The 19,201-nt window shown below is 35.3% G+C and overlaps 1 protein-coding gene across 5 annotated transcripts in view; it reads right to left on the bottom strand.

Moving 5' to 3' along the window:
• The window catches only part of LOC124952231 (neurogenic locus Notch protein), a 190,712-nt gene that overhangs the window by 40,283 nt on the left and 131,228 nt on the right, over window positions 1–19,201 (bottom strand). For 4 of the 5 annotated variants that reach the window (XM_047501789.1, XM_047501782.1, XM_047501796.1 and 1 more), the window contains 2 exons: window positions 4,857–5,213; window positions 2,759–2,914 (listed from right to left, as the gene is read on the bottom strand). In XM_047501789.1, coding sequence (XP_047357745.1) covers window positions 2,759–2,914; window positions 4,857–5,213 — 513 coding nt within the window. Of the gene's footprint in view, window positions 1–2,758; window positions 2,915–4,856; window positions 5,214–9,968; window positions 10,722–19,201 lie in introns of those variants that run through there. The other variant, XM_047501815.1, reaches the window with a different exon arrangement.

Consider the following 19,201-nt stretch of genomic DNA (forward strand, 5'->3'; position numbering starts at 1 on the left):
TCCCTTACATAAAGATCGCCATAGAATGTAGGATAGCATCGAGGTGTGTGGCCCCCATGGTGTACCGATTTTCCTTGGAACTATTAATTAACTCGCGACTACTGCCTGTCCGATGCTTAATTACGAAGCCATTACTTTCATAAGTAACGTAGGTGTATATATATATATATATATATATATACATATATGAGTCGAAAGGTATGTACCTACGTTTAATTTCTTTCCTCTTTCAATTCGATCTTTTCTATTATTTTATCTTATAAATTGTAATATCTTAATCTTAATCTTAATCTTATATATGATAAAACAAATATCATATATAAAAGTATTAATAAAGTAACGATAAATTCGTTGATTATCTAATATAAAACTAAATAATTATATTGAATAATATTATTATTTATTTAATGATAATTAATTTAGAAAATTTTCTTTTAGATTCATCAACGATTTTGTAAATCTTATGAAGATAAAAAAGATAAAGAATCTAAGATGAACCAAACACGACGATGAAAAGAGATCGGACCGAAGGGAAATTAATCGGGCGTAATCGACCGATCCCTGCCCGCCAATCTGCCCCGTGCGGATTTTCAATTTGCTCGGTCCATGGGGGCCTCCTTCTCTTCTTTCTCTTTATCTCTTTCTCTCTCTCTCTCTCCCTCTTTTTCTCTTTTTCTCTATTTCTCTCTCACTCTCTCGCACTGTACACTCACGATCGTGAACATTAATCCAACGATTTACTACACTGTTCTCGCTCCCCTATACTTTGACTCACCCTCCCCTACTCCGAAACGAGCTTCCTTGATTTAGCAAAGTACTCCTCTCGTATTTATCAAATTTTCATAAATTTTTATTTTTTTCCACCTTTTCGTTTATTCCATCTAAATAGATTACATTTTATTTTTGTAAAAAAATAATTTCAATGAAAAAGAAAAGAAAAGAGAGGGGAAAAAACGATCTTACACAAAACTACGATCGAATGGTAAGAATACATTTGTTTCTTTTTCTTTTTTTCTTTTTTTTTTTTTTTCTTTTCTTTTTTATTATCTTTCCTTTTGTTTTCATATTTGTTTCGAAAACAAATTTAAGAGATAATTAGAAGATTTGCGAATCATCGAACTTCTATGCGCTTTCTCTTTCTCTTTTCTTTCTTTCGTCTCTTTTAATTACTTATCAAAAAAAAAAAAAAAAAAAAAAAAAAAAAAAAAAAAAAAAAAATGCTGACTTAAGGAAAAATACTGATCTAATGACGGATAAGAATGAAAATTTATAATGACATTTTTTTTTTCCTTGTCTTCTCTTTTATTCGATTATTAAGTTTCAACATGAATACGGATCTGAAAGAACGATGTCTTAATCAAAGGAAAAAGTATGGAATCGAGGCGAAGGACTCCTCGGTTCTTTGAATCTCTTTGATTATTCAGATTAAACATCATCGCATTCCGCCCACGCGGTCAAAATGAAGTTAACACGCGTAAATTGAAACGAACGTGTATATGGGCGAACACGCGTGTCGTGTCAAGAGAAACAATGAACGGGGCCGTCGACCTCCGTGTCTCATGCTAGGTAGAAGCTGCTTGGTAATCGCATTGGCATTCGATTAAAAACATCTTGAACTTAATGAAACAATTTCTATATTAAAGATCTCGATTGAACATTGATTTTGATGAAAGAATATAATTAATTGATGATTCATTGATAAATGTTATAAATTTGGAATTTTTTTTTGTTTTTGTCTCAAAATAAAACGATTTACACGAAACGATTTTAACTGTTATGTTTAATAAACTTTCTCATTTTTATATCTCTCTATACATATATCAAACGATTAATATGAAACGTTTATATTTGATATATTATTATATTTTTTATACGTGACATTTAATATGAAAGATTTAAAACTTTATATTTTACATAATAATATCGACATTTTGTATGATAAAATTTTAATGTGAAATGTTTCTCTTTGAAATTTGGGGAAAAAAAAGAAACAAAGAGAAAAAGATAAAAAAAAAAAAAAAAAAAAAAAAAAAGAGCAAAAAAAAAAAATATTCACTCGACCTGTCCATTAATAAAGGTCGAAATAACGAAAGAACACTTACGTAATCACTTTTAAAAAAGGAAAGTTCTTCTTCAAGAGAAGCAGACAGTTAATGAAGGCACCCCCCCTCCTCTTAGAAATCGTTTACTAACGAGATCAATTGCATTCTGTCTTCGTGACGTTTCACGGTACGGAAGTAGGGACCGAATGAGATTTCTTAAATCGCACCAATCATTAATATCTATCCTTTGTAAGTCACGTCGCGTCGTAGAGAGACATCCATCATTACCTTCGGACCGGAATAGAAACTGATTATCTCTGGTAAGCGGCACTGAACGTTCATATATCAAATATAAATCCCAAAGCCGTCGAAAGTAAGAACGTCCGTCTGACAGAGTACAAAGTACGATTTGGAAAGGATATACTTCGTTCATTCTTACATCGTGATAGTTATGCGAACATGAAATCGTAATAGCAATCGATTGGATTTAGCAATTAACACAAATAATAATTATCAAGAATTCTTTATCTCTATCCTTTCAAAATTAAGCTTTCATTTCTTTCTGAATTAATTTAATTACTTCATTCGTAATAAATTAATAATTGTACGATGATAAAAATAAACATAATTCGTATTTTAAATATAGATTCGTAATAAAGTCTCATTTTTCGTTATATGACATTTAAAATATAAAAGAAAATATAAATTTCTCTTACCTTGTTCGCACTCGTCGATATCTTCGGAACAATCGACACCCTTATAACCAGTAGCACAGGAACAAGTGAAGGAACCATTGATAGGGCTAGTGTCACAATTTGCTCCCTCATGACAAGGATTTGACGTGCAGGCATCGTCGAGATGACATAAAAGACCTGTGGATGAGAATAAAATTAATTGTTTTCTCTTTTCTTTTTCTTTTTTTTTCTTTGCCATTAATTCTTTTACGCTTATACAAAGAAAATGGAAAGGTAAATGAACGAATATATGTAACTATATATATATATATATATATATATATATATATATATATATATATGTTACTATAGTACATAGAAGAATATAATAATAAAAAACCGACTAGACCTTTAGAGAAGGGAACCCAACTAATGTAAGACTTGGCACGTTTCTAGGGCAGTTGGCGTTCGAACAAGACACCAAAGACGGTGGTAACTGCCAAAGATGGACATCATTAAGGCCTGAAATGCGCTTTGCACGGAACGCAATTGGCGAATACGTAGATAGTTGTATATATACATATACAATATCTATGCTATGGAACGAGAAAGCACGAAGTATAGATATAGTAACAGTAACCAACCAACAACGAGGATCCCAGAAGAGTCGCGATCAAATCCCAGAGAGCCCCTTGAAACTCGATGAAACTTCGCGAAATCGTTGCATTCGTATTCAGTGAATTACTACTAGAAAAATGTCTGCGAACTTCAAGTACGATAAAACTCGGCCTAATTATCACTCATTAGTCGTTGGAATTCCAATCGTTACCTTCTCTAGATTACTTGTTTATGATCAAATTTTCTTCTTTTTTCTTCTTTTTTCCTTTTTTTTTTCTCAAACAATATTCACATATACACTTACGTTTCGATTTTTAATAACATCGTCAAATTTTATCGAATATTTGGAAAAGTTTCATTGTATTTTACATTAAGAACGTCCGAATGAAAATCTTCTGTATGTATATAAGACAAAAAGGAAACGTAAAAGAACAATTACATGTAACTGTATCATCGCATATAAAAGAGAATATAATAAAAATGTCTCGTTGTTGGTTTCCGAATGAGACGAAGAAAAAAGATATCTTTATTTGGACATCGATGTCCGTAGAAAATCAATACGAAAAGCCGTTTCGGTCAGTCTCGAGAAAACTTGGCAAGTAGTAAGGACGGAAACTCGTTTGCAGTCGCCAAGGTCGATAACGACTCTGTAAGGCCGACTCTAGCCTCCGGAATCTTTAGATACCGATGGACCCCTTCTGCATTTGTTCCCTCTGTTTGTCTCTTTCTTCGTCTCGAAGGAGCATCATCATCATCATCATCATCATCATTACCATCATCATCATCATCATCATCATCATCATCATCATCATCAACAACAACAACAACAACCATGGTGTTCATGCACGTGCAGCTGATGCACCTGCCAATGCTTCAGAGATGCGTAATGCTTGCTCGTTGCTGCTGACACCATTTGCGAGAGCCTTTTCTTTAGCCTCTTGTCTTTACCGTAAGCGGTGTAAAACTAATCATGTAAGTTGTTAAAGAATAAATCAGATTGCTCGAACTAAAAGGCCAACGTTTGTTTAACGTCTTACTATGACGTCTATAAATTAAATGTAACTCTCTAAACGTTCTATTAATTCCAAAACTTTCTCAGATCACTTAGATTAATTTAAATCTTTTATTTACGTTAAATGATAATATCATCGTGCCAAGTATATAACGAACATTTATATTTTTATAACATGCCTAATCGTTTTATAATTATAATTGACAATATAAATAAATGTTACGTTTTCATTATTATTCTGACTTAAATTATAATACAAATAAATCATCATAGTTTTAAATGTAACAGATACATTGGCAAATGAATGTTAATTAAAAAAAAAAAAAAAAAAAAAAAAAAAAAAAAAAAAAAAAAACAAATACTCCAATGTATCGATTACTTCGTTCATAATGGATTATGGCTAATTTATGATGACAATATAAATAATTGTTGTTAATCCAGTATTATCTTAATCAAATGAAAGTACAAATAAATCGTTTAATAAAAATTTTAAATAAAAAAAATCTTTACCTGTCTTTCCGTAAGTGCACTGACAATAGAAACTTCCGACACGATCGATGCAAGTCGCACCATTGAAACAGGCAGCGCCAGCACAATCATCGATGTTAACGCTGCAATCAGGTCCAGTCCAGCCATTGACACATATGCAAGAATAACTGCCGTGCGAATTCGTACAAGTTGCACCGTTGTGACAGACCGAAGGTCGCGTCGAACATTCGTCGACGTCTAACTCGCATTGCGTGCCGGTGAATGTTGGTGGACAAAGACACGAATATTCATTTACCCTGTCGATACATGTCGCGCCGTTCTGACAAAGATTTCCCGGACAGTCATCGATGTTCTCCTCGCAATGTTTACCGCGAAAACCTAAAGGAAAGAAAAAAAAATATATATATCAATGTATTATTACTGTCTCTTTTTTTCTTTTTCTTTTCTTCTTTTTTTTTTTCGCATGCAATTCGTCAACCACATTTCGTATTCGACTCTATATACGTTTTGTATATGTAATATGTAAATATATTTTTTTTACACATATGTATACGTATGAAATAAATATATATGTTTTATTTAAATCCATACATATTAAATAATACATATTTTTGTACATTAATGTATAAAATAATAGTAATAATGATAGACATATTAATTAACAAATAATTATTAATATATATTAATAAAAGTATAAGACATACGTATTATAGATATTATATTATTATAAATAATTATATCAATTGATATTTATTTATTTAATAGATTTCCATTTCATTTTTTCCTACAATAAAATATAATTAATCGAATGGATCCTTCGAACATCTTAACTCCTTAAATACCTTAGGACCAAACTAAGTACCAATTGTTCCCTTCGTACAATTTTACATTACTCATATTCATAAGAACGTAAATATACACGGATGTAAACAATCGCGTAGCGAATTGTCGCTCGTTTACATCGGCACGCGTTTACGTTCCTCGAATGACTCTTTGATCGTTTGACCGTTTTTTGCGAAAATTTAACGTTTAATATTCCAGGGAGATGAGAAAAGGTAATTCGTTCTTCTATACTTTGTCGGCAGAGCGACGCGATTAGTTGAGGAACGTCGAAAGAAAGAAAATTGTTGGATGGTAGATCTCTCTCCGTGGAAACCTGTTTGCAATTTTATATAGATCGTATGCCAATAATCAGGAGGATGAGGAGGCCATTACTAGTTCCATACATCTTCTATCTTCTAACGCCTAAAGCATATTTTCTTACGCAGCTGATACGCCTCTAGAACTTTAGTTACACTCGAGTTGTTAGACGCGGAAACGAATCGCAAACTATCACTACTATTACTATACTTTCTATAGCATCACCAACACCAACTAAGTTGTTCCCTCTAATCTAAGATTGATACACGCTTTGATGAATGCAAAAACGAAATGGTTAACCGAAGAGACTGGTACCTACGATGCTTTTACAGATAAAGCGATTGCCTTCGATAACCGTGAAATCGTTCGATCGATGTAACAACGAGTATCTTCCGCTTCCGAATGAGCTCAGGGGAATAGGAACGAAAACGAATTCTAATCCGTGATGGTGTAATAAAATCCATCTAATGATTGATTATGTTCGTTAATAATTTATTTACTTTGGTACAAATGTAATTTACTTAGTGAAGCAAATTGAACGATTAAATGGAACGATTAATTGTTCTCTTTCGTATAAAAACTAACCTTATGATAATAACTTTTGAAATTTTCTATCATATTATATTAGTCATTTTAAAATAATAATAAGTACTTTTTTATATCATTCACGCCTTTTATTTATGAATAATTTTATACGATCCTGTATACTTCAATTCGTTCGATTAAAAAAGTATCTTAAAAAGAAAAAAAAAAAAAAAGAATCTAATGTATCGTACTATCAGGTTTTTTTTTTTTTTTTTGATTCTTAGATTCTTCTTCTCCTTCTTATCTCTTGGACAAAGCCAAATCAAATATTTAATCGTGGAAGATAATGGATTAGAGACGGAGTCGCGTGACCTTCCTCCTTGGTAAGCTACGAGTCGCATGCCTATTGTCACGCTTCCGTAGTTTTAGCTCTTTAAAGCATGAAGGCGGTTCGATGAACTTGAAAAAGTGAGGACGACGAAGTGCGAACTTCGTCACTTCGAGTGTTCGATATTTTTCTTGTCTTTTATAAGAACTTATACGAACCTATTTCGTTCCGCCATTCGTTCGTTACTTTTTTTCGATTTTTGATAAAATAAAAAAAGAAATATATAGGACAGACATCGATATACAGTTTTATTTCATTCAAAAGTAAAATCTTTCGAAACATTTATATCTCTCTAATATAAATTATTATCTTTCGCTGAGAAGTCATTATATCGTACGAGAATTACTTGAAATAATTACGAATTTTCTTTATTCTTGAATTTTTATAGTTTCAAAGAACCTAATTAAGTGGAAAAAAAGAAAAAAAAAATAAAAGGCTTCATTCCTGTACGTCATATTCGACATACTTTTTTTTTCCTTCACTTACGACGGAATCTTCCCCTTCAAGGGAAAAAAAAAAAAAAAAAAAAAAAAAAAAAAAAAAAAGAAATAGAAAAAAGAAATTCTTTTTTTCTTCTATTCCCGAGAAATATTAGAAAGCAGACACGACACGTTTGACGTCGAACGGCTTCGAATCAGAATTTCGAACCGGAATTTTTAACCAGGTTTCTTTTCTCAAATTTCAAGAGAATCGCGGATTCCTTCCACATGATCGCACGCGACCGCAACGTCAGCTGCGTTACTCTTTACGGAAGCATCCGCTTTAGATTTTTATGCAAACAACGATTATTTAAAGAAAAAAAAAAAAAAAAAAAAAAAAAAAACAGAAAAAAAACAACAAGAAAAAAAAAGGAAAGAAAAGAAAAAAATGAAGACGATACAAAAGGAAAAAAAAAAGCAAGAGAAACAAAAAAGAGGGGAAAAGAAGAAATAAAGAAGAAAATACGATGGAATGAATTATAAGCTAGATGAGAATTTAATATTTTCTTTCCTTTGACTAAAAACTGGAAGCGATTCTATATATAATCTCTGAAAGGAGATTAGAAAGGTAGAGTACTTCACTTTTTGTTAATCGTTGAGCATTTTAGGATATTACGGAAAGAAAAACTGGAATTACGTGTCGGCGATATTAAGAAAATAAAAATTTTAAAAAGAGTTTGATGAAGAGAGAATGAGAGAGAGAGAGAGAGAAAGAGAGAGAGAGAGAGAGAGATAAATAGATAGATAGACAGAGAAAGAGAGCTTGGTTCTTCATGCGAGACTAATCGATTCCCGTTAATATCGATACCATCAGCCGACACACAAAAGAGTTTCTCCTTTCTTCTTGAGAATCAAGTTCTCGCACATATTTACACGACGATTCGTGACGCACTCGTACTCGCCTTCTTTTATCGCTTCATCCTGGCCTACGTCTCACCCTCTTCGTTCTTTCTTTCTTTCTTTCTTTCCTTCCTTCCTTCTTTCTTTCTTTCTTTCTTTCTTTCCTTCTTTCTTTCTTTCTTTCTTTCTTTCTTTTTTTATTTAGTTCCCATCCACCTTTACCAGCGAATTACCGTGTCTCGTTTATAACGAGTTCATTCTTGAACTGACGGTATCTTCATTTTATTTCTCTTTTTTTCCTTTTCTCTCTCTTTTTCTCTTTCTCTCTTTCATATCATCTAACTTTCTCTCTCTCTCTCTCTCTCCACTTTCAAGGAACATAAAAATTATCGGAAATAATAATCAGCACATTTTAACGAAATATTTCACACGTAAATCCCTTCTGTATATCATTATCCAATAAAATTCTGGAAGAAGTTTTCTTGGGAACGCGACGTAAAGGTTAAGAACTTGAGGATTAGCATGCAAATTTTATTTCGTGAATAGTGTTAAAAGAGGATAAGTCTTGCGAATAGTCACGGGGAGTCGAGTAATACACGCGTTTTGCGTGCATGTGGACGCTCGTGTAAAAAGAGAAATAAATGTCTTGCGAGGAGGACGCGTTCCCTCCTCTTTTCATGAGGAAGGATTACAAGCATGTATAAGTGTATGCATGTAAATACGTGCAGTATATGCGTTTACGGGGAATAAGCGTTGTCCTTCAGTCCTTCTTCACTCCCTTTTCTTTCTTTTAAAACCTTTGCCTAAACGACTCTATCCTTTATTTTCATAAGGGGTCGAACTTCTCCTTTTCCTGGAATATCGTCAACCCCATCTTGTACAAATTATATTCGTGAATATCTGCTTACTCATGAATGAAAATTAAATTTTCTTTCTTTTTTCATCCCCCTTCCCCTTTTCTCTCTCTCTCTCTCTCTCTCTCTCTCTCTCTCTCTATGTCTCTATCGCAAACGATGAATAAAAAATTGCTCAAAGAAAAAGAAAAAAAAAAGAAGTAACTCGAATGACACTGGACGAGAAAAATGTTGACGTCGATCGTTGGAAAGTGCATTGAAAAACGGCGGAAGAGTTCGGGCACTTACGAATCGACCTAAATGAACTACCATAATTGCAATTGTCCTCACCCTAGATAGCAACGATAGGAGGCTACAACTACGCTCAACCACGTTTCCATCTCTCTCTCTCTCTCTCTCTCTCTCTCTCTCTCTCTCTTTCTTTCTCTCTTTCTCTCTCTCTCTCTCTCTCTCTCTCTCTCTCTCTCTCTCTCTTTCTCTCTATGTGCCTGTTGCGTGTGGACCCTATTTTAACGAAGGATATGTATCCGTTACTTCATTACGAATCCAGGGCTGTAACCAGATACAGAGTGCCTTGATCTTTCATTAAAAGTTACAAGATCAATATTAAGATTTACGATTATTTTTTACAATATTACTTTTGGGTATTATAAATTTCGATCGTTATAGAAAAAAAGATTAGAAGTTACGGTTCATCTTCAAGAAAATTACGAAACATTTTCTTTTTTTTTTCTTTTTGTTTTTTTTTTTCTTTTCCCATGCAATCCTTCGAAATTAATAACGTTTGTAATTTATTGAAGATAGAGCTAAGGGGAATACCTACTTTTTTTTTTCAGTTTGAACTTTTAACAAGTAATATCATACGGTCGCTTCGTTAACTCTGCAAATTAATGAAGTAAATACATACGGATTGGTGTGATGCCGAAGAACGAACTTTCACGATTCCAAATAGCAGTAAGACAGGATTCTCGAAAGAGGAATTTTAAGAATCTCGCGAAATCGTTGCAATTAGCCGGAGAGCTAACTCCACTCGAAATGATTTCATTCACCATTTAGAGGTTTAAGGAGAACCCAGAGAAGATCGACTCTTTCTATCCCTTTCTTTCCTCCTCTCTCACTCTCTTTTTCTTTTATTTTTTATCTGTCTCTCTTCTCTCTCTCTCTCTCTCTCTCTCTTTCTCTTTCTCATTCTACAGCAGTTGGAAAGAAAGAAACAAAGCGGCAAGCCGTTTGTCGAACGACCGCACCCCGAAGAAAACTAGTTACGAACCTGTCCAAATATTTCCTCGAGGGTCTTGTTCCCTCTTTCCTTGCCTCCCCCCTCTCGACACATTAAACCAGATTCTCTGTCTATCTACATCCCTCTCGAAGAATAAGATCGAATCGATATAGACGCACGGAAAAGTAACACAAGCGAACGAGGAAACCCTTTACTCTCTTCCGCAACACCACCATTGCGGCTTCCCTTTACCACGAGGATATCATTTTATTTGACCCTATGATCATTACTAGGAAGTAGTAGTTCCTATATCATTTGATTACTCGTCGGAAATATATTCTCGAGATCGCATTGATTTTCATCTATATATATATATACATTTTTTCTTTTTAATTAAAATAATCCATTATTCATAAATCGCAGTAATTATTTTTCTCAAAGGAATAAAAAAAAAAAAAAAAAAAAAAAAAAAAAAAAAAAAAATAAGGAAATAAAAAAAAAAGAAAAATAATAAAAATCTGTTAATATTAGATGCATGAAAATCTTAATCGAATACTTGTTAGAAAAATTTTCTTCAATGAACAAGACCACATGTTAATACAATAAAAAGGAAGGAATACATATATCCATAGTCATGTAACTGTGTATGTGTGTGTACCGTGTTACCGTATGGTACACCCTGTTGTACCGTGTCTGCTCGTAGAGTTCACGACAGTAGCGTAACTGTTCTATCTCTTCCTCTCTCTCTTTCCTTCTCTATCGTAGTATACGTATCCTTTCCTAAAAAATCATTGCTCCGTAGGGAACTTCACCCTAGGATAGTCTCTCTCTCTCTCTCTCTCTCTCTCTCTCTTTATCTTTCTCTCTCTTTCTGTTGGCTTGATTCGGAGTGGCTCTATCCGGACGTCTCCCTTTCTCTCGATCTCGTTCTTTCTCTCTCTTACTCGAGAGCAGAGGGGCCGATCTTTTCCCGCTGGACCGAAGCTCCAAAGAGAGAGGAGAGAAAGAGAGAAAGAGAAAGATAGATAGGAAGAGAGAAAGAGAGAGAGAGAGAGAGAGAGAGAGACGCAGTGCCTCTCAGTCGGTCAGAGGTGTGGCAACGTCGCGAGAGCGGGTGTGCGTCTCACAGGGCCACGTGGTTGTGTGGTGGGGACTGTGGGAAAATTCTCATGCCGCCGACTACGCTTCGTTTGCGGTGCTCAACCAGCGGCTCCGTCGCGTACCACCGCGCACAGACTTCCTGCTTTCACGCTCCAAGAACGTTTCACCGTGTCTTCGTTCAAAGAAAAACGCTATGATTAAAGCGTTGCGGCCGAATCGCTTACGGCGACCAACACGCGCATCCTCTTTCCCTTATTCTTAGTTGTTTCAACTATCTTTATTTTTCTTTTTTTTTTTTTAATATATATATATTTTTTAACGTTTATATTTATTAATAATTATCTGTTCGTTATCGTTGCAAGAAACTTTTGATTTGAAAATGATAAGAATGGTATAAATGTATAAAATAAAATAAAGACGAAGTTGAGAGACACTGTACCCACCGGACCCACCAAACGAAAAGGAAGGTTAACTACGGCCCGTGCCTCCCCACCAAAAACCGTAGAATGGGTACCGGGTGGTCACGAGCACGCTACAGGGGTCTCTCCCTCTCCATAGAAAAATTGTTTGTCCGCTGCCATAACTGTTCATATAGAAGAAAACGTTGTAATTATTCCTACCACGTGGTTGTAACGCGGACGAATGCATCCATGCACCTGCCGATGATAACGCTTTGAGGGTACTTATGTATATATATCTATCTACCATATACCGCGTACATACATACATACATACATACCGGACAATGCTCGTTAAATGGAACCAGATAAAGAGCTCTTTCGTATTTGAGATAAGCAAGAAAGGGTTATTTTATTTTTTCTTGATATATAAAGTTTCATCGTAAAATACTATTTTTACATGTCCATTACATACGTATCCACACAATATATATATATATATATATATATATATATATATATATATATATATATATATATATATATATATAGGTATAATAAATGTAACAAAAAAAGGAAAAGTATACTGCAAGACACATTCCATTAATTCGTTTTAATTGGCAAAAAGAATTGTGTTAAACATTGGCAAACGAGTTAGGTTAATTAACACGTTACTTTTACCAGCGATGACAGTGTGGAGCCATAATACAGAGATTACGCAAATAATTACGCGTTTGAAGCTTAATGAGTTAATAGTAATACAATTTCTAGACTTGATTAGTATCAAACTCGAGGAATAGTTTCACTTAACGAATTATATATATATATCCCGATGAGAAGAGACATCCATCAGTGGTCAGTTTGAAAACGAGACAGTCGAACCATATAAATCGTGTTTCCTCTCCTTCTAAGGAGTAATTATTGCAATGTGATCTAACCTCGTTACGGAACGTTTAATGAACGCGTGCGCGCTCACTCGCGCGCCTTAGTGTGCCGAATGCGATATTTTAAAGTCATTATATTCTCTCTTTACGTTTGACATTTCAAACTGATCGTGACGTTACCAAACGGTGAGTGAATTTTCTATAGTCAATCGTACGTACGAATGTAAAAAGAAGGAAAGAGAGAGAGAGAGAGAGAGAGAGAGAGAGAGAGAGAGAGAGGGAGAGAATCAATAAAGTATATTTAGTGTCATCACACTTGTCACGTCATTCTTGGAATTGAACGAAAGATTATTCTTTATGAAGAAAAAGAAAAAGAAGCTAATCCGGTCGAAGAAAAGAAGACGATGGAAGGAAGTTTGGTGTGTTAATGGGGTTAAAGCGTCGTATAGACGGTTTCTCTTTGGTGGGCGATGATATCGGTGCAACATCGAGACGAGCACGCGAACGTGGCATAATTCTTGGACCGAATGGAAAGGACAGCCGGATGGACGGTTGCTATACGCGATTGGGAGTGGTCGCAAAGTGCTATGAAGAAGCAGAGACACTCGAGTAGAGTGTGTCTCTACTACATTTGCTTCTATATGTTACATAAATATACATATATTTTTAATGTATGTAGTTGTATGTGCTTATAGATATATCTTTAGTATATCTGTATATGTGTATATATGGACTGTCATGCTTACAACCTTTGCTCATATTATATATATATATATATATACATACACACATACACACGCATGCACTTTGAGTATGTATATATAATGTTGATATGTCTGTATACATATACGTGTATGTGGATCGTCGATGAGAGATCACATACGAGACTCATGCGAGTCGTTCTCTTCGGTCCAGCAACGGAAGAGCAAAAAGAGAGCGATAATATGTTTTCTCTCTCTCTCTCTCTCTCTCTCTCTCTCTCTCTCTCTCTCTCTCTCTCTCTCTCTCTCTCTCTCTGTCTCTTTCTGTTTTTTTTCTCTTTCTTTCTTTCACTCTCCATATACATGAAGATTTATCTCGTCGGCTCTCGGTCTTCTAAACGCCTCATGTCTTCCTGTCCCTCTCTTTTTCGACGTCCATTTTCAGGAGCTTTAAAAGGTGCACGTACTACTCGAAGAGGGAGCGAGCGATAAGCGTAATTTGAATGGATAATGGCTTCACCGAGAGGTGGGTCCAGTCTAATGACGAGTCCAGCGAGAGAGAGACAGAGAGAGAGAGAGAGAGAGAGAGAGAGAGAGAAGATCTGAGCATTGAGATGGTGCGAACTTGGAACCTTAACATATTATATATACAATCTCTCTCTCTCTCTCTCTCTCTCTCTCTCTTCCTCTCTTTTTCTCTGTTTAAGTACACCTTTAAACCGGAAGTGACAAAATGAGGAATGAGAAATCGAAACGATTGATCGTTTGTAATTTATCATTGAACTTTGAAATATTTTTTGAAAGAGAGAGATAGAGATAGATAGATAGATAGATAGATAGATAGATAGATAGATAGATAGATAGATAGATAGATAAAGAGAGAGAAAGAAAGAGAGAGAAAGAGAGAGATAAAAGGAGATTCATTGTATTCAAGGAATTCGGACGTTGGACGATCTCGCACGAGGCTTTAATTCATGCGGTATGGATTTCGTGCGTCCCTTCTTCCTTCGAGCATGAATAATGCATACGGTTATTTCTTTCGGAGTACCCAATTTAAAGATATGCCTGGAAACGAACGCTCTTCATGGCCACAAAGCATCGTATCTCTGTCTCTTTCTTTTCTCTTTTTTAGTTTTTTCTTTTTCTTTTTCTTTTTTTTTTTTTTTTTTTTTTTTTTTTTTCTTATTCTCAAGTCGATTCCGGAAGAGAGGAGAGAATAAATCGAAGGACGCACCAGGACGATCCAAAGGAGAAGCGATCGTAAGCACTTAAGAGCTTCGAAAAGAAGCACTCAAGGGAGTCATGGACTCGATGACCGAAAGCGAAACGAGTCTTCTACAAATAAGCAAGACGACGTTCCTTTCTCGACATCAGTGTAACTCTTGAGATTTTCAATTGCCTCATTAACATTTTTCTCTCTTGTAAATTCTCCACCCTCCTTTCTCTCAGGTCTCTCTCTCTCTCTCTCTTTCTCTCTCTCTTTCTTCAATAAACAACAATATTTATTTTATTTTGAAAATGAAACTAGCAACCCCGGTGATCTTGACGAGATAAAAATAAAACAAGATTATATTTATATTCTTTCTTTTTCTTTTTGTTCTCTCGTTAAAAAATTATATAATTGGATGGAAGATTTAGGATCAACAGGTGAATCGTTCGTAATCAACAAGTGGTTGAACCGTATGAAAGAATGAAATATTATGTTCATTGTTATTACGTGAAATAAATTTTATTATGAAAGGATACGTAACGACTGATACATCATATAACGAGAAATGCATAATGCAATTATAATTTTAATTTAAAAAAAAAAAAAAAAAAAAAATCGAAAAAATCAAGTCCAAGGAATGAGCCAGTGCTGAAAGCAACAGGTCCGTTTCGATCAACAGGTGTTTCTTTCTCACGAGAAAGAGAGAAAGAGAATAATACGATGAAGGAGGTATTGTGACCCAAAAAAAATGTTGATTATTTGGGGGGGGGGGGGGGGCCAAAAAGAGAACAAAAAAAAAAGAAAAAAGAAAAATAAAACACTTTTTTTTATATTCCTCAAACTTTGTTTAACATCTTAAAATTAAAAATACTTTCGATCACATGTATGACATAAGTATTACGAGAAGGATACTTAAAAATATTGTAAACAGACATATGGCCAACGAGAGTTTATTTTATCTTGCTAGAGGAGAGAAAAAAGAAAAAACAAAAAAAACAAAAAAAAAAAAAAAGAAAATGTTTTTCGATCATCTGACTACGATGATCAGGGAATGAATAAGAGGCTCAACGAGATATCTTTTTTCTCATTTCTCCCTTCCTTCCTATCTCATCAAAGAGATGAAAGAATCGAACAATAAACGATAATCTTCCCTATCGATCGGATAGAGCGAGCTTTAAGTTCCACAAACCCATCGTTCCGAGTAGAGGATATGCAAAGGAGATAGAGACAGGATACATAAAAGGAATACACGTTAACTATCGCTATTTTCTTGCTTGCGAGAAGGCACAAGATGGCTGGCTACCGATGGACCAGCGGAGTGTATCTTACATATATATATATATATATGTATATATATATTACGTATGTATATGTACACACATATACAAGCATTATTAAGAGAAAGAGAGGAAGAAAGAAAAAAAAAAGAAAGAAAGAAAGAAAGAAAGAAAGAAAGAGAGAGAAAGAGAGTGAGCGGCGTATGCTCGACAATGGAGCCGTCATGCGGCTACCATTCTTTACGGACAATCAGTGGGGTCCCCTTTCTCGGTGTACCCACCCGAGTCGCCCATGATGCCTCATGCCGCTTAAAAAAGGACAGTCGACTCCTTATTTATGATTTAGACGCCTCTCTTTCTCTCTCCTTTTTTCTCCTCTCTCTCTCTCTCTCTCTCTCTCTCTTTCATTCTCTCTCCCTTTCTTTCTCTGCATATCTCTGTTCTCTCTATGTATTGCCGCATGCTTCTTTCGAGAGCACAGGAGAGAAGGAGGAGGAACGAAGATAGTAGTCCTTATACTCGAGTAAGTAAGTATTATACATAGATGTCCCATCGAAAATTCAAGGGAAATTGACTGTACCTACAAGGTATATATTCTTCTCTTTCTAGAGAACCCTTCTTCTTCTCTGGAGAGTAGGTACCGAATACTACTGTCGCATTATTCATTGAATATTTCCTTGTTCGTTTATAAATCTTTGGACACGTTAACATTACGTGTGTGTGTCTCTTCGAAGTTACAAAACGAAGAACATTATAATCGAGACTTGTTCCTCATCTTTTTATCTCATTCGTTTATTTTTCATCTCTGTGGTTAATCACATTTTTTTTCTTTCTTTTTTTTTTTTTTTTTTTTTTTTTTTTTTTAATATACTTCAGTTCGTTTTTGTTAAACAAAATATTGTGTCGTATAAATTAGACCGATTTTATTTTCTTGACGCGAATAAAATTAGATTTGCTAAGAGATCGACAACGGGAAAGATCGTGAATGTTTTCCAAGATGGATCGATCTATCCTGTCGCTCGAGGCGATTAGAAATAACTGCTATTGCAATTGTGAAAGTATTTTCTATCTCAAACCAACGTAAATCGATTGTCTTTAGAACGATCGGATTTCTTTTACCATTGGAAATGATATCGTACTTTATATTACTCACGTTATTAGTATAAGTGTCAACTAATTATTTCCAAAAATATTATCAAAGAAAAACATTAGTTATTGTTATTATTATTATTATTATTTTTATTATTATTAGTAATAATAGTATCATTATTACACGCTTTAATTGGGAATTCAATCAGAAAAATGTAATTGTTTTTCAATATTAATAAAGAAAAAATCAGTTATTATTATTATCATTATCATTATCATGATCATCATCATCAACATCATACGTTTCAACTGAGAATTTAACTAGAGAAATTTAATTATTTTCCAACTTCGATATAAGAAAAAGAACACATTCCACACGTCCTCGTACATAAAAGATGCAAAATTAAAAAATCGACAGCCTATACGGTATTGTCCTTTTCGATGACGGCATATCACATGGTTACGAGCGTATCGGTAAAAGCGGTAATATCGTGAAGAGGGATCTCTCGAAATCCCTCGATGAATCCAACGACTGTAGAAGAGAGCCTAACGCATAAGAAGGTGGTGGAGGAGGAGGAGGAGGAGGTGGAGGAGGAGAAGAAGGAGGAGGGTAGACATATAACACAGGTAAGAAGAAGAAGAAGGTGGAGGAGGAGGTGAAGGAGGAGGAGGAGGAGGAGAAGGAGGAGAAATAGAGGAAGAAAAAGATGAAGAGAGAAGGATGGAGGAGAAGAGTGCAGTATCACGGTTGCTTTATCTCGGCACTGAGAAGGCTGTAAAGGAGTTGAAGAGCACTTCGCGTACACGAATACGAGTAGAGGGTATTATGTGTGGAACAGAGCCACCTCCATCCACGCACCTCCCTCCTCCTTCTCCTACTCCTTCTCTTCTTCATCCTTCTTTAACCGTCGGCTCTCTTTCCAAAGGAGTATATGAAGAGAGAAAGAGAGATATAGCTTGGTACATAAGACGGTGAGAGATCGCATGTGGTAAGAGAAAACCAGAAAGAGTGAAAGAAAGAAAGAGAAAGAAAGAAAGAAAAAGAAAGAAAGATCTCTCTCTCGAGAGAGAGAGAGAGGAAGAGAGAGAGAGACTCGTCCAGTAAGAGGGCGTGGGTGCGCCCTTCGTGATTTACATATGCGTATTCTATACTTTATTTACTGCGTCCATCATCCTCCATTTATCTGCTCGCGTGTGGGTCGTACTAAGAGAAGATACGAAGAAGAGTGGAAGAGGGAAATCTAGAGAGAGGAAAAGAAGAACGAAAAGCTCGAGAGTCTATCAGCCTCGGGTCGTTGAGTTTGTAAGACTGATCTCTTAACTTGAGCCTTGAAAAAAACAAAAAGAGAGAGAGAGAGAGAGAGAGAGAGAGAGAGAGAGAGAGAGAGAGAGAGAGAGAGAAGGAGACAAAGAAAATAATATAAATAAATAAACGAACGAACGGACGGACGGATGAAAAAGTTCTTTTTTTTTTTTTCCCCTTTATAAATTTGTCTTAAAAACAAGAATGAATTCGTGATTTCGCACGAGTCCGCTTTCTTCTACGAGACGTAACATCGGAAGAGGGCAAAGTTGCGAGAGTAATCGATAGGATCGAAAGAAACTTGGACGATGGTACGAGCGTTCTTCGAGCAAATCATGGGAAGAGTATTCGTGAGAGCGACGCCGGACGTGAACGTTGGAAGAGTAAAGAGGTACTCGTGGATGATCTGTGCTGTTGCAGGGAGATCGGAGAAAGAGGTACGAAGAAGGGAAGGAAAGAAGAAAAAAAAAAGAAAGAAAGAGAGATAGATAGAGCGAGAGAGAGAGAGAGAGAGAGATAGGGGGAGGAAGGTGGAGGAGGGGGAGGGGGATAGGGAGTTGCTAGAGAAACCAAGGAGGATGGATGAGAGAGAAACGCAGAGTTTCGGTTCGACATATCAGCCTGAGGTGGTCACGAGCCTTGGACGTCGAGTGAATGGCCACTAGTGGGTGGAACCCTTCCCTTCGTTTCATGTCTTGCCTTCCCCCACCCCTTTTCTTCGTCTCGATACCAAACGGATTCCATCTACATATACCTACTACTTCTCTTTCTACAAATTTCTAGAGAAATATATACCTTTGCCTTTAGTTGTATATATTATAGGTATATACGTCTAATGTAATTTATTCAATGGCGAAATGATTCGATTGAAAAATTCTTTGTATTTGATTCTTCAATGAATGACTTATTTTCTTTTCTCTTCTCTTTTTTCCTTTCTTTTTCTTTTATATATATATAT

This window comes from Vespa velutina, chromosome 1 (assembly GCF_912470025.1).
Source record: "Vespa velutina chromosome 1, iVesVel2.1, whole genome shotgun sequence".
Lineage (NCBI taxonomy): Eukaryota > Metazoa > Arthropoda > Insecta > Hymenoptera > Vespidae > Vespa > Vespa velutina.